The sequence below is a fragment of the Capricornis sumatraensis genome, chromosome 2, assembly GCF_032405125.1.
Source record: "Capricornis sumatraensis isolate serow.1 chromosome 2, serow.2, whole genome shotgun sequence".
Taxonomy (NCBI): Eukaryota; Metazoa; Chordata; class Mammalia; order Artiodactyla; family Bovidae; genus Capricornis; species Capricornis sumatraensis.
In genome coordinates, this window is record NC_091070.1 from 167,016,266 (window position 1) to 167,039,922 (window position 23,657).

Consider the following 23,657-nt stretch of genomic DNA (forward strand, 5'->3'; position numbering starts at 1 on the left):
ACTCAGTGAGATGGAAATTCCACTCCAGACCACCACAGCCAAGAAAACCCTGTTCCTCCAATGGGAGGAATTATAACCCAGTCAGAGGATTATCTTCCTAGGAAGTCAGGACGCAAGTATTTCTCATACTGTCCTGTTATCTGTTGCTAAGGCTAAGTTCTGAGTGCGTGCAAGGGAGAGTTGGGGGCTTCCCTGGTCGCTCAGTGGTAAAGAATCTGCCTGTAATGGAGAAAATGCAGGAGACATGGGTTCTATCCCTGGTTGGGAAGATCCCCTGGAGGAGGGCATGGCAGCCCACTCCAGTGTTCTTGCCTGGAGAATCTCCAAGGACAGAGGAGCCTGGAGGGCTACAGTACATAGGGGTCACAAAGAATTAGACATGACTGAAGTGACTTAACATACACACACAAGGGAGAGTTGAGGGATCGATTCTTCTACTCTCTAATTAGGATGAAGGCTCTACCTTGGGAATGGCACAGCTGAGAAGCCTGGAGCCTTCAATGCCATTACAGTGCTTGGCAGAGTTTCCATGCTGGGAGAGACGAGCTGAGGAGATCTGGTGTCACTCTCAAATTGTCCCCACCACAGCAGCACTCATCTCCGAAAGCTGGGGTGTCACTCAGAAAGACTGGAAATATTGTTCCTACCTGCCATTATTAGTTTGCCTGAGAGAGAAAAGAGACAAGTGAGAGGAAGCCTCCTGGGGTCAGAACAAATCTCAGACAAGATTTCAGTACTATTCTTTTAAAGGAATCTGATTGGATCAGTTTGTGGAGCACTTTATGGCCCAAGGGTGTTGTGTCAGTCAGCAATGTAACCTCAGGGTGTGGTCAGGGAGACAAAGCCTTACTAAAACCACTGTCAACCCAGGGTGACTGAGCATATTCAAGTCTGCTTCCTTTGAAGAGCAATAACAAAGGCTTTCCATCACAAGGGAAGCTAAACTTCCCTAAATTATTCAGCCAGTCTCTAAACATGCAAATATTGTTGTTTAGTTGCTAATCCATGTATGACTCTTTTGCATCCCCATAGACTGTAGCCCACCAGGCTCCGCTGTCCATGTCCATGGTATTTTCCAGGCAAGAATACTGGAGTGGGTTGCCATTTCCTTCTCCAGAGGATCTTCTCAACCTGGGACCAAACCCTCTCCTTCTGCATTGCAGATAGATTCTTTACCATTGAGCCACGTGGGAAGCCTGCAAACATAAATAACAAGTCCAAAAAGAAAGTGGGGACCAGTACCTAGAGTTGCCTGAAAATGCTTAATTTCAAAAAATAAATAACAATAACAATTTCAAAAAACAGATAAATACCTCCATCAGAAAGTAAGAAGGCATAAGAACTGCATGTGAAGCAACCAGATGTTGGGTTTAACAGACAAAAATTTCAAAGCAGCCATTATAAATATTTTCAAAGAACAAAAGAAAACCATAATTAATTATAAAAGATATGATGATCATGTCTCATCAAATAGAGAATGTTAATACAGAGAACTTATGAAAAACAAACAAATGGAAATTCTAGAGCTAAAATGACAATAACTGGAAATAATTCACGACAGGGGCTCAACAGTAGATCTGAACTGGCAGGAGGAAAAAAATTAGCAAACTTGAAGATAGGTTGATAAAGATATAATTCAATAGAATAGAGAGAATGAAGAAAGAACAGACAGAAAAAAGAATGAACGAAAATGAGCAGAGCCTCAAGAAATGTGGAACACCACTAAATTCATGGTGGACTTTCCTGGTGGCTCATACAGTAAAGCATCTGCCTACAAAGTGGGAGACCTGAGTTCAATCCCTGGGTTGGGAAGATCTCCTGGAGAAGGAAATGGCAACTCACTCCAGTATTCTTGCCTGGAAAATCCCATGGACAGAGGTACCTGGTAGGCTATAGTCCATGGGATCGTAAAGAGTCAGACACGACTGAGTGGCTTCACTTTCTCTTTCATGCAATGCTGGGGAACCAAAAGGAGAAGAGAGAGAGAAAAAAGAAGAAAAAAAAAATTTTTTTAATAATGGCTGGAACCTTCTCAAATTTATTGAAAAATATTAGTCTATATAGCCATGAAAGTCAACAAACTCCACATAGGATAAGCATAGAGATCTATAGACATCATAGTAAAAATGCTGACGGTCAATGACAAGGAGAAAATCTTGAATGGAACAAGAGACTACTTGTTGTCATCATTTATGAAGGAACCTCAATAAAATCAGTTTACTTATAACTGGAAATAAGGGAGACCAGAGGCAGTGGGATAAGATATCAAAATTGCTCAAAGAAAAAAATCTGTCAACCAAGAATTCTGTATTCAGCAGGACTATCTTTCAAAAATGAAGGCAAAATAAGGACATTCCCAGGTAAATCAAAACTGAGAGAATCTGTTGACAGTGGACCCACATCATAAGAAACACTAACAGAAGATCTTAAGGCTGAAAGCAAATGGCCTCACAGAGTAATTCAAATCCACATGAACAAACAAAGAGCCCTGGATGAGGTAATTATGTAATTATAAAAGACAATGCAGATCATATTTCTTCTCCTTTCTTTCTCTTGACTGATTTAGGAAGCAATTGTATAAAACGAGTATGTAATATATCGACCATAACATAAAAATGTAGTATATTTGTAGAATATCTGCCAATAACACCACAAAGGTGAGAACAGTGTTGTACTGGAGAAATTATAAATACTAAACCAGTCTTGTATTCCTAAAATAAATCCCACTTGGTCCATCATGTATACCTTCTTCAAGCATAATGAGAATAAACTTATATAAGCCAGCAACTAAATTTTTTTCTGAAATCCTTCCAAATTTTAATGAATTGTAATTTAGTAGTAACAGATTTCAGTGATTCTGGTGTTTGCCAATTAAAATACATATTTTCCCCCAAGAGTTATGTCAGAAATCTTCAGAAGAGGAAATCTCTGTACCAAGCATGCCTAGGGCCAAGTCAAATAGGTCAATGAGTTGTTCTACCTTGTGGAGTGATCTTCAGGTCTGCTGTATGGACTTACTAACCCTCAAGTTCTTTGTGTCTCAGCACAGAAGGAATTCAGCAAGAGGCAAAGTAGTAGGCAAGAAATAGATTAATTAATATAGGATGCTTGTAAGAGATGCAAGCAGACAGGCGAGGGAACTCTGTCAAGCAGCAACTAATTTTTAAATAATACTAAGGTCTGGTAGTTCAGCTGGTAAAGAATCTGCCTGCAATGCAGGAGACTGCAGTTCAATTCCTGGGTTGGGAATTCCCCTAGAAAAGGGATAGGTTACTCATTCCAGTATTCCTGGGCTTCCCTGGTGGCCCAGACAGTAAAGAATCTGCTTGCAATGTGGGAGACCTGGATTCAATTCCTGGGTTGGGAAGATCCCCTGAAGGAGGGCATGGCAACCCACTCCAGGTATTCTTGCCTGGAGAATCCCCATGGACAGAGGAGCCTGGCAGGCTACAGTCCGTGGGGTCACAAAGAGTTGGACACAACTGAGCCACTAAGCACAGCACACAAGGCCCCTCTGGGCTTCCCTGGTGGCACAGTGTGTAAAGAAACCACCTGCAGTTCAGAAGACTGGAGTTCAATCCCTGGGTGGGGGAAGATCCCCTGGAGAAGGAAATGGCAGTCCACTCCAGTATTTTTGCCTGGGAAATCCCTTGGACAAGAGAAGCCTGGCGGGCTACAGTCCATGGGTCACCAAGAGTCAGACACAACTTAGTGACTAAACCACCACCCCTACCACCAAGGACCCATTATCAGTTAAGGGTTCCACTTCTAACTTCTGAAAAATTTCCTTCAAGAATTATGAGTCAAATATTTTTGGGAAAAAAAGACATAAAATGTTTAACTAGTCCTATTGTAAAATTACTACTCTGAAGTGGGCTGTGCCAATGCTCATGTTTGCTTTATTAAGTGAGAGAGTGTAATTTTTAAAAGCTAGAGTGAAATATAATTTCCCCAGTTGAGAGGGTTACGTTTCTGAAAGCATTTGGTAGGAAAGCAATTAGCTAAGAAATTTAGTTCTGTTCAGTTCAGTCGCTCAGTCGTGTCTGACCCTTTGCGACCCCATGAATCGCAGCACGCCAGCCCTCCCAGTCCAACACCAACTCCTGGAGTTCACTCAGACTCACGTCCATCGAGTCAGTGATGCCATCCAGCCATCTGATCCTCTGTCGTCCCCTTCTCCTCCTGCCCCCAATCCCTCCCAGCATCAGAGCCTTTTCCAATGAGTCACCTCTTCGTGTGAGGTGGCCAAAGTACTGGAGTTTCAGCTTTAGCATCAGTCCTTCCAAAGAAATCCCAGGGCTGATCTCCTTCAGAACAGACTGGTTGGATCTCCTTGCAGTCCAAGGGACTCTCAAGAGTCTTCTCCAACACCACAGTTCAAACGCATCAATTCTTCAGCGCTCAGCCTTCTTCACAGTCCAACTCTCATCCATACATGACCACAGGAAAAACCATAGCCTTGACTAGATGGACCTTAGTCGGCAAAGTAATGTCTCTGCTTTTGAATATACTATCTAGGTTGGTCATAACTTTTCTTCCAAGGAGTAAGTGTCTTTTAATTTCATGGCTGCAGTCACCATCTGCAGTGATTTTGGAGCCCCCAAAATAAAGTCTGACACTGTTTCTACTGTTTCCCCATCTATTTCCCATGAAGTGATGGGACCAGATGCCATGATCTTCGTTTTCTGAATGCTGAGCTTTAGGCCAACATTTTCACTCTCCTCTTTCACTTTCATTAAGAGGCTTTTTAGTTCCTCTTCACTTTCTGCCATAAGGGTGGTGTCATCTGCATATCTGAGGTGATTGATATTTCTCCCGGCAATCTTGATTCCAGCTTGTGTTTCTTCCAGTCCAGCGTTTCTCATGATGTACTCTGCATAGAAGTTAAATAAGCAGGGTGACAATATACAGCCTTGACGTACTCCTTTTCCTGTTTGGAACCAGTCTGTTGTTCCATGTCCAGTTCTAACTGCTGCTTCCTGACCTGCATACAGATTTCTCAAGAGGCAGGTCAGGTGGTCTGGTATTCCCATCTCTTTCACAATTTTCCAGTTTCTTGTGATCCACACAGTCAAAGGCTTTGCCATAGTCAATAAAGCGGAAGTAGATGTTTTTCTGGAACTCTCTTGCTTTTTCCATGATCCAGCGGATGTTGGCAATTAGATCTCTGGTTCCTCTGCCTTTTCTAAAACCAGCTTGAACATCAGAGAGTTCACGGTTCACTTATTGCCAAAGCCTGGCTTGGAGAATTTTGAGCATTATGAAAAACAAAAAAAAGCTTTAGGCAGAACCCTAAGATGTCAGATTTTTATTTTTCATCTTTCTTTTCTTGGATTTGAGACTTTAAAATCCAAACTTGAAAATACTGGTGTCCCTTTCTATTGTAGTTTATGCTTCCTTACCCCTAGTTCTGCCCCACCCTCACCAAAAGCAAAGCAAGTTCATTACAGAAAAATCAGAAAATCTAAATAAGGTAAAGAGGAATCACACATCCACACACACAAAGAGGAAACACACACACAAACAGGAAATGTGCGTGTACACACACACACATTTTCAATACAGATGCAAAGGCAGAGACTGACCCTGGCTGTGTGGGTCACACCCAGGCACCTGCTGGCCACCCTACGGTTTGTAACTGACCTTGTGTTTTTAACGACCTCTCAAACAGGAACCTCTGATGGCTCCAAACTTTTCTCCCCATAAACACCACAAAACAGGAACAACTTGCTTAAAGAAACAGAAACGACCCCACCTAAAGTTTCTGAAGAGATGGACAAAAATGCACACACACACACACACACCTGCCGCCCTCCACTGAGGATATCACACAGAAATACAGACCCTCAGAAGCCCCAGCCTGGGCATATGGGTTTCCAACCAAATTGTCATCATATTCGAGGGGTTCTTAGATTAATGTTTTTCTAGGAACTGTGACGTGGGGAAGGTGGATTGGCACCCCAGCCCCAGCAGCCAGGCCCTCTGATGAGGCCCAGCACTCGCCCTTCCTCTCGCCAGTGAATCTGCCTGGCCAGAGCCAGGCTCAGCCACTGCAAGGCAAGGGCCTGGGGGCTGCCCTAGGAGGGGCTGTGAATATGTAGGATGGGGTGGGTGAGAAGAGGGGATCCCATGTACCAAAGGGCATGAAGAGCCCTTGAGAAGAGAGGCCAGGGAAATGGGGTCACCAGAGGCGGGTTGGTCAATGTGTATGTTCCTGGGAGTCGGGGGAACTCAACCAGAGGGACAAGGCGGTGCAGGAGGTGGGGGGCTGTGGCCCGGAGATGGCACCCAGTCCTATGGAGGGTGGGGAGGAGGTCCGCCCAGAGGAGAGCGTGGTTCTCCTGAGCAGGGGGTGTGGGGCTGCCCAGGAGTGGGGCACATTTTGACAGGCCTGGAATGGGAGAGATTTGAATGAGGTGGGTGGGGGATCTAGGTTAGGGTGGTGGCTGCACCCAGAAGTCAGTTTTAATGCTAACTAAAATGATGGTTCAAGCTGATTCCTGATGTTCAAGCTGGTTTTAGATAAGGCAGAGGAACCAGAGATCTAATTGCCAACATCCGCTGGATTGTGGAAAAAGCAAGAGAGTTCCAGAAAAACATCTACTTCTGCTTTATTGACTATGGCAAAGCCTTTGACTGTGTGGATCACAAGAAACTGTGGAAAATTGTGAAAGAGATGGGAATACCAGACCACCTGACCTGCCTCTTGAGAAATCTGTATGCAGGTCAGGAAGCAACAGTTAGAACTGGACATGGAACAACAGACTGGTTCCAAACAGGAAAAGGAGTACGTCAAGGCTGTATATTGTCACCCTGCTTATTTAACTTCTATGCAGAGTACATCATGAGAAACGCTGGACTGGAAGAAACACAAGCTGGAATCAAGATTGCCGGGAGAAATATCAATCACCTCAGATATGCAGATGACACCACCCTTATGGCAGAAAGTAAAGGGGAACGAAAAAGCCTCTTGATGAAAGTGAAAAAGGAGAGTGAAAATGTTGGCCTAAAGCTCAACATTCAGAAAACGAAGATCATGGCATCTGGTCCCATCACTTCATGGGAAATAATAGATGGGGAAACAGTAGAAACAGTGTCAGACTTTATTTTGGGGGCTCCAAAATCACTGCAGATGGTGACTGCAGCCATGAAATTAAAAGATGTTTGCTCCTTGGAAGAAAAGTTATGACCAACCTAGATAGTATATTCAAAAGCAGAGACATTACTTTGCCGACTAAGGTCTGTCTAGTCAAGGCTATGGTTTTTCCAGTGGTCATGTATGGATGTGAGAGTTGGACTGTGAAGAAGGCTGAGCGCTGAAGAATTGATGCTTTTGAACTGTGGTGTTGGAGAAGACTCTTGAGAGTCCCTTGGACTGCAAGGAGATCCAACCAGTCCATTCTGAAGATCAGCGCTGGGATTTCTTTGGAAGGAATGATGCTAAAGCTGAAACTCCAGTACTTTGGCCACCTCACACGAAGAGGTGACTCATTGGAAAAGACTCTGATGCTGGGAGGGATTGGGGACAGGAGGAGAAGGGGACGACAGAGGATCAGATGGCTGGATGGCATCACTGACTCGATGGACCTGAGTCTAAGTGAACTCCAGGAGTTGGTGATGGATCGGGAGGCCTGGCGTGCTGCGATTCATGGGGTCGCAGAGTCAGACACGTCTGAGCGACTGAACTGAACTGAAAATGATGTTTATATTATATAAAAAGTGATATTTATATTTTTAATTAGTAATGAATATGGTTTACCATCCCTTGCTTTCTAGAAACTTCTCAGGATCTCTCATTCTCACAGTTTCCATAAGATGCTTGCAAATTTATTTTTACTGTGTTTAAAGAAGGCAATTAATAAAAAGAAACCTACCCTCATTCCAAAAGTTTCATATTTTCCAAGTTTTAGGATTCTCAGTTAATCCCATTTCTTGAACCCCTTCATTCCCAGTCCCAGATATGAAAAATATACACTTGAGATTAAAAACCCTGTGCAAACTTTAATCTATTAGATAAACAAAACTAAATATTTCTCAAGCTCTTCTCTAACACAGACCTCCTACTATAATTTAATACAGGAGTACTTCTGGTCCAAGTTTTTTATCTTCATCTCAGTGACATCCCTTTAACAGAAACAGGAGTAGAGTTGTTTGCCTCTGTTTTATTTCTCATGTTTAAGGGTGCATCCAAAACTGACATAAATCTCCAGTTTTCTTTTCCTAAATCTCCAATTTCTTCTTTATAAGAATGGCTAAGAACTACATTTACATAAACTGAGAATTCCCTGGCAGACCAGTGGTTATGACTCAGTGCTTTCACAGCCCATAGGCTGGGGTTTCATCCCAGGTCAAGATCCAGCAAGACATGTGGTGGGGCCAAAAGAAAAAATAAAAGAACTACATTCACAAAACCCCAAACTCTAATAGCTACAGAGATGATGTACTAAATTTTAGTTGTAGGATAGATAATATTTTATCTATTAGCTTACTAAGATCCACAATACTTTCAGAACTATTCCAGGTATCCAAGAACCTGGTTTAATGTAAAGAGAACCTTTTAAAATCAAAAGTACCTTCATAAGATAAGCAAGTAAGAAAACTTTAAAACTCTACTTCTACATTAAGTCAACACTCAACAAATGAAAATTGGGCACTTACTACATATGAAGGCATTACTGACACCCTTTAAGGTCCAGGAGATACTGATATACCGTTTTGTTTTGTTTTTTTTTTTTGGCCTGTGCTGCGCATTTTGTGGGATCTTAGTCCTCTGATGAGGGATTGAACCTAGGGCCTGGGCAGTGACAGCGCACAGTCCTAACCACTGGACCACCTGGGTATCCCCGATAAACTGTATTTATATAGCAATAACAATTAATTTTTTTTTACTATTAGAATAATTCTGTACTTTAACAAATACTCTTTAATCCAAAGATCATTCATCTATCTAATCTACAAATCATTTAACTTGGGAGAAAATGCTTAATCAAGAAAATAATGACAGTGGGTTTAAAATAGAAACCATGCCTACCAATCTCACTGATGCTTTTCAGCTCTTATCTCTTTAGCTGTGAGAAAATTTCCATGATGTTCACACTTCCTTAAGGAGTTTTAACTGTCATTTAGAGAAAGTTATAAAGGAATCATTTATAAATTAATGGAATAATATGCATGATTATGAGTTCTCTGACATTGTCAAGCATTTTCCATTTGCAATTAAAGTGTATGGTTATCCCCACCAATTTTATTCTTGGGTATATACCCAAGAAAATTAAAAAATTATGTACAGAAAAAGTGGTACAAAAATGTTCAGAGTTGTATTATTCATTATAGCCAAAAAGTGGAAATAACCTAAATGCCCATCAATTAATGAATGGATAAACAGAATGTAGTATATCCAAACAACAGAATATTATTCGGCCATAAAACAAGAAACGAAGTACTGAATGATACAACACGGGTGTATCTTGAAAACATTATGCTAAGTGAAAGAAACAAACAAAAAAGCCAAGTATTGTTTAATCCCACTTATAAGAAATGTCCAGAATAGATGAATCCATAGAAGTAGAAAGTAGATTAGTGTTTGCCAGGGGCTGGAGGAATGGGAAGTGAGTGCTAATGGTTATGTGGTTTCTTTTTAGGGTGATGTAAATGTTCTGAAATTATAAAGTGGCTATATAAGGTGAATATACGAAAACAACTGGATTGTGTACTTTAAAATGGCAAACTTTTTAGCATGAGAATTATATCTCAATAAAGCTGTAAAGTATATGGTGATTAAAACCTATGTTTTGAATTTCTAAAAGAAGACCATATTCTGCTACAAGGTGATAGGGTCCAATAAACCTTGTATACCAATTATCCTGAAAATTTCTTTTGAACCAAAATCTTTGTTTCAAAATATCATTCTTACTATAGCTATAAAACAGAAAACAATAATTTTTTAAATGTAAATATATTTAAAAAATTAAAACACCTAAGAAATGCAATCTATACATATGAAAAAGTAAAATATTTATATGCATAGCAAGTAGTAGCAACATCATTCATAAGCAGCAGTTAGTGTTTATTTTCCCCATATTTTGGTTTAACACCATAGTGGTAGTTTATTCTTTTTAAGGAAATTGCATATGGTACATATAGCATATTATGAGTAAGTTATAGAAGACTGTGTAATTGGAAAATTAATTCCAAGTAACAATATTTCCTCTAAAAACACGTTTATTATCAAACAAATTATCCTTAACTAACGGACAATAAAATGTACCTATAATTTATTAAGTCCAAGATATATAGTTAATTTGCATAAAATTATATGTGGCATTTTAAAAACAACCTATTTCTAAAATATCAGTAATTCAGGCAATTGGGATTTCCACAGGAGATAAATTGCCATTAATTTCCTTTTTATGAAGAAAAGGTCTGTCTTAAGAACATTATGTTATTAAGAAATGCTACAGCATACTTTAAAAATCAAAATGGTGAAATATATGTATTAGGATACTCTTTTATGGGTACCAGCCCTATAGCAGCATTTCATATGATTTTAATCTAGTTAACCAGATTTCCAAGTAACTTGGGTTCTTCTTTACTAGAAGTACCTATCACATGTATAGTTTAGTTAAGAATTTAAATTTCCATTATAAACGAGAAGCTATCACACTTACAGTGTAAATATATACGAAATAAAGTACTTGGATAGCCTGGTACTTTATTAGAAATACATCTATTAACTCCACAGAAATGAATTTTACATGTACGCAAAATACTAAAAAATTCTGACTTGGGAGAAATGAAATAAAATACATTGAGTGGTTTTCTCTTCATCTCTAACTGCAAAAATCCCTTTTGCCTTTTTATTTGACCCGTCTCTATTCATGCAATGTAATGAACCCTCAAAATAATTTACATGTCTTTATACAGAATTCACATCTACATCAGTAAATGGCCAGTCCTTTTATATTTTCAGTGCCTTATCAAAATATGGTTAACAAAGTTTTTCATTCTATGAGGCAGGAAGATGTTTCCTAAGTACTTCTTTGGACGATGAGGATATAGTATCCGGGAAGGAAACCTCAAATTCTATTAGAAGGTCACCACGTTGGTCAGGATTTTTCGGGAATGGTAGCCCATATCCAATAATTCTTCGCCTCATTCCAGGTTTCACAATATCATTTATTGTCATAGGTATGGTTCTTCCATCCATGGTTGGCACATTAATTGAGCAGCCGCACAATGCCTAAAATGAACCAAATAAAATTAACAAACTTCAAAATATAAAAGTCTAAACCAGCTGTAAAGAATGATTCTAAGGTAAAGTTTTAACTTCCAAAAGAATATCAATAATTTTAAGACTTTTTCCCCCATTAGAAAGTCCCTTCAGGACACACAAAATCAGATAGTTTACAAAAGAAGGAAAGGAGAAGGGGAAGGAAAGGAAAAGGAAAAAGGAAAAGAGGAGGAAAGAATGTCTTTCACATTGTCCTAGAATGAAATGAATTGTTTGAGGCTGCTATTACAACATTCAAGTTGCAAGGATGGAATGGGAGAAGAGAAGAGGGAGAGATTAAGAACCAGAAAGAAAAAGATAGGAGCAACTACATACTTCTCCAGAGTGAAAACGTTAGTACAATATATTTATTGTTTTAGTCAGTAAATATTTACTGAGTACCGTATATGCCATATATTTCTGCTAGATGCTGAACATATAGGGACCATGAACACAGACCCTACCTCAAGGAATGCACAAAGAATTCAGAAGCAAACCAGTAATTATAACTTTACAGTATAAAGCTGTCAGAGAAGTATGTGTAGAATTCTTGTCTGAGACAAAGGGCACCCAATGTACTCCCTTAGCTTCTGGGAATACAGATTGCTTGAGGTAAGCACTGGACCATTAGTAAGTGTTGAGGTAGAGCAAGGAACAGCAGTGTTCCATAGAGGACAACTCAGACAAAGACAGAGGTACACAAGATAATAATATATCAAACTTAGGGAAATGTATACACATGTATGGGTAGAAATTAGATTAAAAACAATCTGTTAGTTTAAGCTAAAGAGTTTAGACTTTATGGTAGATGCTCTATGAAGTTATTTAAGAATTTTAAGCAGGGAACTGACATGGGCATATTTGCAGGATTATAATCCAATTTGAGAAACAGTGCCTAAAAGTAGAATAAATACAAACTAATGTATTAAAGCAGTACCCTCGTAACTTATTTTGTCTTTTAATGCCTTGTTTGTTATATAATTATTAACTCAAGTTAACAACTTTGGAAGAAATCTTATACATGGACTAAGGTAATGAGATTACAATGCAGATTTGACAAACTGCAAAATCAAAGTACAGATAATCCATACTAGGTAGGCCTCATAGTATATAATCTCGTTAGCACTTAAAACCGGCATTTAAATTGTTAGTATAAATAACTAAACTTAGAAAATATTATCCACAAAAGAGGCAAAATAAGTAGTACTACTTTAGAGGATTCTTATGAAAATTGTAAGAATGCTTGTGCAGTAAACATTAATGTTTGCTATTATTTAGATAAATTCCCAAAGATTACATGCATAATTCTGTTTGGTTTCAGAATCCGATATCCTACTAACTTACCTCTCGTAAACTAATTTTAGCAGTATAAATTATATTTGACCCATCCCTTTTGAATTTGGGGTGATCTTTATCTTTAATGACAAAAACAATGTCTGCTGGAATACTAGTTGGTGTTTCATCTCCTTCCCTTGGAAAAGTAATTTTGGTGCCTTCTTTCCACCCTTTTTTAATCTCGATGGTGAGAATTTTGTCCTCAGTTCTGTAACTCCTCCCATCAGGGTTTAACCTCTTCCGAGAAATCTTCATTCGTTTGGTACAACCACTATATATTTCTTCAAGTGATACTCTAAGTTCATGAATAACTGGAGGATCTTGTTTGAGGCGGGATGGCCCCACAGAATTCCTGTCTCTCGGATATCCATTCATGCTGAATCCAAAGGCGCCAAAAGGATCTCCATCTACTTCCATTTCATCAGAATCTCTACCACCACCCATCCGTCTTCCAAAGAAAATTTCAAAGGGGTTGGAACCTCCAAAAAATGCTGCAAATGTGGCATGAGGATCACCATGAAAGGTGTACCGGAAGATACCTCCTTGTCCATCAGTACCTCCTGCTCCTCCTTTCAACCCTAAATGAGAAGATAAGCATGGTTAGAAAAATACTTACAACTCTTGAAAGTTAAACTTTTAAAAATTATATTACTCATAAACTTTGGCTAACTTCGGTTGCTACTTATTAATATTGGTCAGAAATGCCATTATAACTAAATACAAAACAGCCATATAACTACCAATCATTCCACCCTAAGTTAAATTTTTAGCTTTCAAATTCTTTCTCCAAATCCCCATCTTTAACAATAATTTATTTCCAACTCTTTGTTCCATGCAAAAAAAAAAAGAAAATAAATAAAAATTGGAAACCTCTTATAAGCTACTGGTTTGATGATCTAAAGTATATAAATTTAGGTTTTTAAAAAATGTCATTCAAGGGGTGGAGGGAGGGAAGGATTGGGAGTTTGGGATTAGCAGATGCAAACTACGATATATAGGATGGATAAACAACAAGGTCCTATTGTATAACACAGAAACTATATTCAATATCCTGTGACAAACCATAATGGAAAAGAATATGTACATGTATAACTGAATTACTTTGCTGCATAGCAGAAATTAATACAACACTGTAAATCAACTATATTTTAAATATAATTTTAAAAATAGCAAAGAAAAAAAAGATGTCAATCAAAAGGTCTTCAGTAATCAATGGAAACAAAATATATAACCTAAATCTTTGAGCACCATCATTATCAGTGAACACAAATCAGTGATGTAAAATGTCATATTCAAAATAACTATCTTTATTTCAGATCATCTTTCACTGCTTAAGAATTAAAATAGACCTCATTCATGGCAGAAAGGGAAAAAATTCCATTAACAAAATTTTAGACACTAAAATTACTATCCACATCCTAAATAATGAAATTTTTACCTAGGCATATCACATGATAGCATTAATTTCAACAGCATGTAAAAAGAAAACTGAAATCATGAGCTGTAAACCCTTTTGACCTGTAAGACCTTTGGGCTGGTTATTTTTGTCTATTATGGACAACCTGCTTCCTACACCAAGACTCTTTGATCCTGTTCCCTAAGACTCAACTAAGCAATTAGTAGTTCACAAGAAATAACATGTTTGAAATAGCATTTTCTACTACATAGTGACAAAAGATTCTACTAAAACCTATAAAACAACAATATAGTGATTTTCTAAGGGATCAATAGTGACAAGGATTTATATCATTACAGTCTCAGCAAAGTTTCTGGATGATCCTTATGGGTATTCCTGACCAAGGAGACAAGCAGGAACAGAACCTAAAAATTATAAAACTGTAAAAAAAAAAAAAAAAAACCAAGAGAATTAAACTAAGAGGTTCAGATATGTTCATCAGTGAGTAATTTGAGGGCAGGAAATACATTTTATTCTTTTTTGCACTGTTCATGCATACAGTTCTGAAAATGACGGCCACTCATGTTTGCAGAATAAAGGGAAGAACTAATTCTTAAAGTGTTCGAAAGAAACACTAAAATGTGTGCACGGTGTCAAGACAGAGAAAAGGCAGAAACAAAAACAATATAAAGTATAATTACACATACACATATGAGAAATTTAATAGTAAAAAACTCTACTGAAGTCACTCAGCATGCTTTCCCAGAGAGTTTAAAATTTTTTATTCTATTTGGCATCTTTCACTCAGGATATGCCTTGTAGAAAACAATGACAAGGATAAGTAGGACAAGAACTTTTAACAAACAGCTCATTCAAAACTCTTTTCTCTAAATTTTAGTGGTATAGTTATAACTCCAAATGTTAAAAAAAGCTAGTGGCAGATTTTTTTTTTTTTAATGATAGAATATGTGTATAACTCAAGGTCATTACCAATGTGATTAAACCAATACTAAATTATTTCAATCACTCTATCTTTCATCCCACAGAGTATAATGATTTAACAGAGTTCATAAAGTAAACTGAGTAAACTAGCCTGCCCAACTGAACCCTTTACAAGACAAAATCTAAATGTTTTGGATGTATAATGGATTCATGAAAAGAAAGAATTACATTTTGTTATTACATCATGGGTTTGGCTTTTCCCTAAAAGCCCTTTGCCAAAAATGGTAACTCAATCAGGATTACTGAGTCCCTGAGAAGATTCACACACTGTCTGAACTGACATTCATCAAAGATAACAAACAGCCTCCAATAAAGCTTTGACACTAAATAGTCAACTGTGTACTACTGTGACTGAGAAAATCCTACCAAAATTCACACTAATATAACATGAATTATTATGCAAGTATCACTTGCGCTGCCCAGCACTTGAACAAGCCTGTCATCAACTATACAGTCAAGTTTTCACTACGTACATTTTGATTGCTCATGGAAAATTTTAGTATGCAGCTAGACTACCTATGCTATCCAAAATTTTTTCTAAACACCATCATCACTTCGTGTGAGCAATAAATGTACCCCAGAGTCAACATTTACTTATGTTGTACCAAGACTGCTATTATTTAAAACACAAGCAACCAAACAATTTGCAATCAAAAAAAAAATTATGTGTCTGGGATATTATTCATAACAATGATATCCATTTAATTAGTTGATTAAAGTTTATTAAAAGCAGCAGCACTGGAGAAAAATTAGGACTTCAAGGAAAAAAATTATATGACTTTAATAACTTCTTTTAAGGAGATCTAATATGTAAAACTGGAGAAGGCAATGGCACCCCACTCCAGTACTCTTGCCTGGAAAATCCCATGGACGGAGGAGCCTGGTAGGCTGCATTCCATAGGGTCGCTAAGAGTTGGACATGACTGAGCGACTTCACTTTCACTTTTCACTTTCATACATTGGAGAAGGAAATGGCAACCCACTCCAGTGTTCTTGCCTGGAGAATCCCAGGGACGGGGGAGCCTGGTGGGCTGCTGTCTCTGGGGTCGCACAGAGTCGGACACGACTGAAGCGACATAGCAGCAGCAGCAGCAATATGTAAAAATCCAAATTTATAACAACACTTAGAGTTAACTAGCACAATGAGATTCTTTAAAGTTTTGATTCATAGAAATCCAATTTACTTTTTTAAATATATAGTAGATTGTTAATTAACTATATAAAAAACAGAAGCAGCAAACTAGTATAAAGATTAATAGCTAGTATAAAGATTAATGTACTAAACACAGATTTGATTATATAAATACTATCTTTCAGTATTTAAATTTTAAGTTATTGAGTGAAACAAACAATAAAAGGAAGATATGAAGAGAAAGAAATGTTAGAAAACTAGGCTACTATAAGGATGTGTTACTGAAAATCTGTTTTTAAGTCTTCTAATATGAAATTCTGTTGACATTCACAGAACAATTCAGAACTAAACCTAAAACTTTGGAGGAGAAATTAGATCAAAATCCGATTTCAAGTTTCAGTAGTCCTGTTTTTTGTTTTCAAATTATTCAACTATGGAGAAATGTCTCTATTATAAAACAATTTTATTTATTCCATACTACAAAAGTAACCCATTGTAAATATACCATTGGTCTTAGTCAAGTTATAGAACTGTGCACCCATCACCACAATCCAGTTATAAAACATTTCCATCAACCCAAAGAGTATTTTCATTTCTATTTGGAGTTAATCCTTGCTACCACCTCTAGCTCTAGGCAACCACTGACCTGTTTTGTCTATAAATTTGCCTTTTCCATGCATTTCATATAAATGGAATAATAGAATATGTAGTCATTTACATATGACTTATAATGTTTGAGGTTATTTCATTTACAAAGCATGTTTTATTAACTCAGTCCTTTTAATTGCTAAGTTGTGTGTGTGTATACATATATACCACACTTCATTTATCCATTTACTAAAAGATGATACTTTTGGATATTTTCATTTGGGGCCATCACAAATGATGCTGCTATGAATACTCAAGTACATGTCTTTGTGTGGACCTGTATTTTCATTTCTCTTTTATAGATTCCCAGGAGTGGAAATGCTGGGTCATATGGTAAATTTAAAACATCTCTTTTTTTATCCAGCTTTTTTAAAACCCAGCATTTAAAACTGTGGATATTAGACATTTTAAAAACACAAATATACTGGGATCACTGGCTCTCTTAGGTCCTAAATATATAAATTTAGCATGTTTAACTCATACAATTCTCAGTTCATGGTTTATTCCCACAGCTTCAGGTTGTAAAGAAGAATATAATAATTCAGGGGGGAAAGTGTACCAGGTAAATTAGCGTTTTGTTACTTCTAGAGAAACACAGAGGGCTATGCAACCAGGCCTGCAAGCACAAACAGATCAATGACAGGCAAAGAAACAAAAATATTTTTCCACGTTTTAACAGTATACTTAATGAGATATTTTGAATAAAGGATAAATAATTATAATGCTTTTCTGTAAAGGAAAAATAATTTCTAAAACATAATAAAATAACTTTCATTTTAACTGTATTTTAAAGTAATATAAGTAGAAAATAGTATTTCTGAATAATATATTTCAATGCTTTAAAAAACTTATTCTTCCCTCACTATTACTTCTATTGCTTATATCAATTATCTAAAAGATTTGGGGTACAGAGATGATCCTGTTTTAGTTTTTTAAAAATTCACTTCACTGATGACGCTCAGTAAAAATCAAACTGGAGAAATATAACTCAAGAAAAACACTATTAAGAGGTAATGTTAGGCCGAGAAAAATGTATCATTTGGTGACATGAAAATTCTGAAGATAAATATCCTTAGAAACACTGAATCTTATGGTTTAGTTATAGACAGATTTGGGCTGTTAGTGAGGTGTGGATTAAATCAATGGATATTTGCTTTTTCATGGGAATTCATAGTGTTATACCGTGTTTGTAGATTTATTTACAAAATAACTTCTTCAGAAAGAGTAGTATATAGCTAGTAGTATCTGAGAATCCTGCTTAGCTTTTGAGATGAAAGAAATCATAGTATTTTGAGTACAGCCATAAGGAACCAGCAGGACTGAACTGCCCACTACTTGCTTTTTTCAATCTTTACTTTGCAGGAACCTGACACTGCAGGTCCTCATAGCAGCAGAAACTGCAATTTGGGGCAACTCAGATCAAAAAGAAAAAGCATAACAAGAAAAAAAAAAAACCCTCTATACAATTACCCTAAATTTAACTTTTTAACTCAAAATACACAGTTACCACTTCAGTGTATTTTAAGATAGATTTTTAATTAGGGAAATTTAACATTAAATGCAATAAAGCAAAAACAAAGTTTTCATAACTACAATGAATGATTTTAAAATAATATTTGGGGAAAAAATTAGTAATAACTTAATCCTGATATAAAAAGTTGAAATTATAGAACTTGTAAAAATTAAAATGTTCTTGTTGCTGTTAATTAGCAATTTTAAATCGTCTTACTTTACAGCTACATTTATATGGTGATGATGGACAATTTAAAATCCAGAATGAGAAAAGGATAATCTTACATTTTACTCCCATTTACTGTATTCAACTAGTTTCAGATCTCACAATTCAAGAAACAAAGTGTGGCAGGGAGAGGAAAGGGAAGTTATCATGCCTTCCTCTACACCTAGATAGTAAAATTTCAAAAGAAATAATGTTATCTTAAAGTAAATCAGTCATTGTTCTAAGAAGGTGGCCATTTTAGGTCAAAAATTGCATTTCTGAGATCTCATTTTCTTGGCACACAATTAGTGTTTACAATTAAGCTAAAAACTTGTTCTGGTATTTTATGACATCAGGAAAATTCTTTCCTCTCCAGGCAGAATGCCAAAAACAACTACAGCTAAATGCCTGGGCCTTCGGCTTCTCAGAGAGAAGATTCTGTCCTGTTTAATTTAAACTAGCTTTGCCATAAGAAAAAAGGCAAAAAACTTCTTTTGTTTTCGTGAATAAAATATAAACTACCCAGAGTTTGAACTGCCAATCTTAAGATTTTAAATGACTGAAGAATCTTTATTGGCTCTGGCAGAAAATTCATTAGAAAAAAAAAAAAAAAAAAACAGGTTGCATAAGACTTTTGACACAATTTCTTAATGAGTATGGGAATTTAAGGTTTCTTTTCAAATACAATGTTAACAGTACAAATCTAATGGCAGAACATATATATTGCACAAAATGTCAAAATCCAAAAAAGGACAAACAAGTACATTTCATTCATAGCTATGTAACATTCATTCATATGATCAGGGATGAAATCTTGCTTTTATCCATTATTTGTCTTTCTACTTTTGAAATGTCAGAGAATTTAATAACCAGAATGCTGATAGAGAAAAAAGAGAGACAGAAAGATATACACTGAACTCTTACCTTCCTCCCCAAACTGATCATATATTTCTCTCTTTTTAGGATCACTCAATACTTCATAAGCTTCTGCGACCTCTTTAAATTTTTCCTCTGCCTGAGGAGATTTGTTCTTGTCCGGATGAAATCTGAGGGCTTGTTTTCGGTAAGCCTTTTTAATATCTTCATCTGAAGCTCCTTTTTCAATTCCCAAAATGCAATAATAGTCTTTCCCCATTTCGAGTGCCTTGAAATGAACTTAGATTTCCCTTTGTGAAAGAAAACAGCGTCCCCAGTCTTAGCAATACAATGACTCTAAGAAAAATAAACCAAGCTGGGTATTTTAAAAGTTAAAGCAAATCAGCAATTCAGCTTCGCTGTCTTAAGGCAGCAAGCAGACAGCGCCTCAGTATTTAATTCCTTCCCCAACGGCTCACTTACAGATAAATATACACTACACGGGAGACGGCCTCCTTCTAGATCCTCCCATTTTCACTACGTGTCTCTGCACTTTCTAGAACAGCAAATGCTACAGGACGTCACTTCCCCAGCTGCCTCTAGTACCGAGCTAGGTTTTCTCCTCCTCCACGATTAACTATTCATTTTCCTTCTGGCTCTACCATACTTGTTTCCTTTTTAAGAGGCCAAGTGGATTAAGAAACCAGTATTTCAGCATAGAATATCATAACTACACATTTACTTACTCCATTCTAAATGAAAAAGCAATAAAATAAATCATTATAGCCATTAAGTATCTTATTAAAGTTTGATATATACAAATAAAAATACTTGCTATTTTAACTTCAAGTCATTCAAATTAAGATATACAGTATCAAAATATGGTTTACATTAAAATTGTCAAATAATGTGTCATTTTCAAAACTCCTAGGGTCTGCAACCAGAAATGCCAGGAATTTCACATTGTAAAAGGCTATATATCATAAGTATCAAAAGCAACATTTTAAAATAAGTAAAGGACTTAAATATGTCTTTAACTCATGATTTTAATGTTTTGTGGGTTTTTTTGTAGTATGCAAGAGTTAATAGTTCAGGCAGACTAATACTTGTGAAAGCTTCATATCTGATTTAGTCACTTCAACTAAAACAGAATGAGATCCACCCTCCTCATTCCTAGGGTCACTATTTAAAGAATTTTTGTGTTGCTTCCGGAAAGACAGGAAAAAGTATCAGGTTTCAGGCAGTAAAAACTCACGTTTAAGACTTTAACTGGATCAGCTTAGAATCTGGATATGCTATTTACAAGGTATAATATGAGAAATTTTTTCTTCTTTTAAAAACACACTTTCCCTAATTATAAACACTCATTGAAGATTTTGGAAAACACGGAAAGAAAAAAGAAAAAATGTTTTTAATCTTAAAAAACTTCCTATCTTATGACTTTAGGTAATTTCAATAAATGTCAGTATATTTCCTTCTAATTCTTTCTTTTCCTATGAATATTTATGGTTATTTTCTGTAGTTTTCTGTTTTTTATTTAAAAAAGTTTATGTCATATATCATTTATACACTATTTTGATGCCTGCTTTTCTAATATATATTTTGGATATTTATAAGAAATATTTTCAGTGTGTATAACTCATCTTTTATCTTCTACATAGTTTCTTCATCTTTTCAAAGCTGTTCCTAGTTCTAATATTGGAAAGATGGACTGATAAGAAAATATCAAAAGAATTGCACAGAGCACTGTATTTAAATATCTTCTGTAAAATGAAAAGAAAAAAGAGCATTTACGAGAAAAACTAAATGTATATATATGTGTAGAGGATAATGAAAAGGCGGTGATCATGTTAACCTTTAACAATATGGGAACCCCTACTCTATAAACCAAGCAGCCTTATGAAAATGATTCAGCAATTCTTTCATAATGTTCATCTTTGTGCATTTTAACAGCTAAGATTTACTATTTCTCAAAACTCTACTTTAAAAACACCTTGGTATAGAAAAGTATATCTATCTAGCCTACTTACAGGTTACAGAGGTTTGTAAGCTATTCAGCAAAAATTTTCAGTACCACCAAGGAATACTCCACGTCAAAAGATAGACTTTCCAAGTCCAAAAAACTTGGCGGAAAATGCTAAGATTAAAAGCCACCTTAAGACTCTTACTTTTTAGAGAAGCATATTGCAATTTGGAATCCAGTGCAAGGATCAGCACTGAGAGTAGAATAAAAATATAACAAAAGTCATGTATTCTAGAATTAGTTTCTAAGAAAAGTCCATTAAATATTCATTATCAAAGAACACTGGTATAGCAGTATAAAAAGTATTAAATTGTTCTGGAGGGCAATTCTGGGAACTAAAAAAAAAAAAAACAGATTCTTATCTGATCCAATCATTTTCAGAGAGCTAGAAATATTATCAGGAATTGACATATTAAATGATTTTAGAAGCCAGACTACTAGATCTTTCACATTTCTGAAAGATGCATTACATATCAACAAATGGAAAGAAATCTGACTTATCACGCAGAGAGAAGGGTGATAAACGATTTTCATATTTTTTCAAATAGCATAAATAACAAAAGGATTAGAGTAGTAGTGTTGAAATGCAAGAATTTACCAACTTGGAATTCCAAGTTAATAAGGAGGCAATTATAAGACTTTAAATGAAAAAATTCTAACTAGGTTTTGTTAAAATAAGCAGTATAAATAATTCTTTCCAACATTTGGCAACGGTTTATTTAAAATGATTTTAGAAGCACTATAAATATCATACCTGGAAATTTGTCCTTAGAAAATAATAAGAAAAATTATATATACAAATATACCCACAGCAATTACACACGAGGGTAATAAATCAATGTGGTTATTATTAAACTACATAGGACTTGAGAAACATTTTATTCTTACATTTACTTTTTCAGACTGAGTTGTCTCTTCTACCACTTAAGAGCTGAAAATCCATTACACAATCACTTTGAATTTTCTTCATCCACGTTTGTTTGAGATGAATGTGGGTTGTTTTTTCTTTTGGGGGGGGTGTGGTATAAGAGCAGTTGTTTCCCTGTAAATAATTATCATGACAAAATAGAGTGTGTAAAAGGAAAAGTAATGGCAGCCTGTAGGGTAAATGAAGCAGAGATGTAAACAACATTCATTTAATAAATGTATTTTTAAAAGTAAAAATAAAAACCAAAAAAATTACATAATAAGTCTATTTGAAACACTTTAGAAATTACATAAATCACTGCTTATTTGATTTGATAGGTATGTGTATATGTGTTAGAAAACATGAAGAGAACAAAACTAACAAAAAGCATACATTTTTCCTTTAATTTAAGGATCTATTTTTAACAAAGATATGAAATTAGAATTTGTGGTTTTTTATTTTTACTTTTTTTATTTTACTTTTATTTTTACTACTCAAACATTGATGAGATTATTCCATGAAAACACAATTTTCTTCCTATTAAAAGAAAATGATAAACACTGAGATTCTTTAATGGTTGCAGTTTACAAGGTCAAGTTCTTATGCTAGGGTAGAGGTCGTTCCTCTCTAACCGAAGGACAGTTTTTTAAATAAATGATTTTAATTTTTTCAACCATATCATAAAACTTTATATTTATTATTTTGTTTACAAAAGTTAATAGCAACAAAGCTTTTGTGCTTAATAATAAATCTGAGGGGAGCCAAGGGCCAGAATTAAGTAAATATTCTAATGACATTACATTTTATTTTTAATAGATTTAACAAAGTTCCCTTCTTGGAATTATACTTTAATAATAAATACAGAGAAATTATTTTTTACAGAAGTATTTTTATTTGATAATCACAATTTAAATATTAAATATGTTTAGATAATGAGAGCTAAAGGTAGTATTTTACCTACCAAAAATGTTTATAACTAATCATTCAACTGATACCATCTTTACCTTCTACTTTGGCTAGATGATAAGAAAACAAGTTTTATTTCTCCAACTCACAAACCATTTCAGTTTTTAGTAAATACAGAGAAAGAGAGTATGCCTTCTAAAGTCTCAGATTAAAGTACTATTAAAATTTAGATCATCACTGAAATACTTGAAGACAAATGATTTCTAACAGTTTACTGATATTCCTGCTGAAAACTTCTGTTAATATTTAATTATTTAATTCTTTAACTCAGTACATTCAAACCTGAAATTTCTCATCTAGTATTAATGTTAGTAAATTATGACTGCCATTCCCTGATGCTTCTTATCCAAGAATAAGTAAACCAAGTCTCTTTTATACCTTGTTAACAGTGTTTGCGATATTTGAAT

The 23,657-nt window shown here is 35.7% G+C and overlaps 1 protein-coding gene across 3 annotated transcripts; it reads right to left on the reverse strand.

Moving 5' to 3' along the window:
- Nucleotides 1-10,087: 10,087 nt before the first annotated feature.
- On the reverse strand, nt 10,088-22,389 carry DNAJB4 (DnaJ heat shock protein family (Hsp40) member B4). Of its 3 annotated transcripts, XM_068964191.1 has the most exons (4): nt 22,266-22,389; nt 19,424-19,665; nt 12,614-13,182; nt 10,088-11,239 (listed from the first exon to the last, which is right to left on the reverse strand). In XM_068964191.1, exons 2-4 carry the CDS (start codon nt 19,632-19,634, stop codon nt 11,006-11,008), a joined length of 1,014 nt encoding a protein of 337 aa, XP_068820292.1. In that variant the 5' UTR covers nt 19,635-19,665; nt 22,266-22,389; the 3' UTR covers nt 10,088-11,005. The 3 variants fall into 3 exon arrangements, with proteins under 3 accessions (XP_068820292.1, XP_068820291.1, XP_068820293.1); XM_068964190.1 differs by lacking the exon at nt 22,266-22,389 and having other exon boundaries at nt 19,424-19,883; XM_068964192.1 differs by lacking the exons at nt 19,424-19,665; nt 22,266-22,389 and adding an exon at nt 19,838-19,867.
- Between the last annotated feature and the right edge of the window lie 1,268 nt (nt 22,390-23,657).

Excerpts from the sequence above, each read along its gene's own strand:
- DNAJB4 (XM_068964191.1), bottom strand. The coding sequence starts at position 19,634 with ATGGGGAAAGACTATTATTGCATTTTGGGAATTGAAAAAGGAGCTTCA. Across the intron at positions 13,183-19,423 it reads TGATCAGTTTGGGGAGGAAG|GGTTGAAAGGAGGAGCAGGA; the intron begins GTAAGAGTTCAG and ends CTTCTCATTTAG. Across the intron at positions 11,240-12,613 it reads CTAAAATTAGTTTACGAGAG|GCATTGTGCGGCTGCTCAAT; the intron begins GTAAGTTAGTAG and ends GGTTCATTTTAG.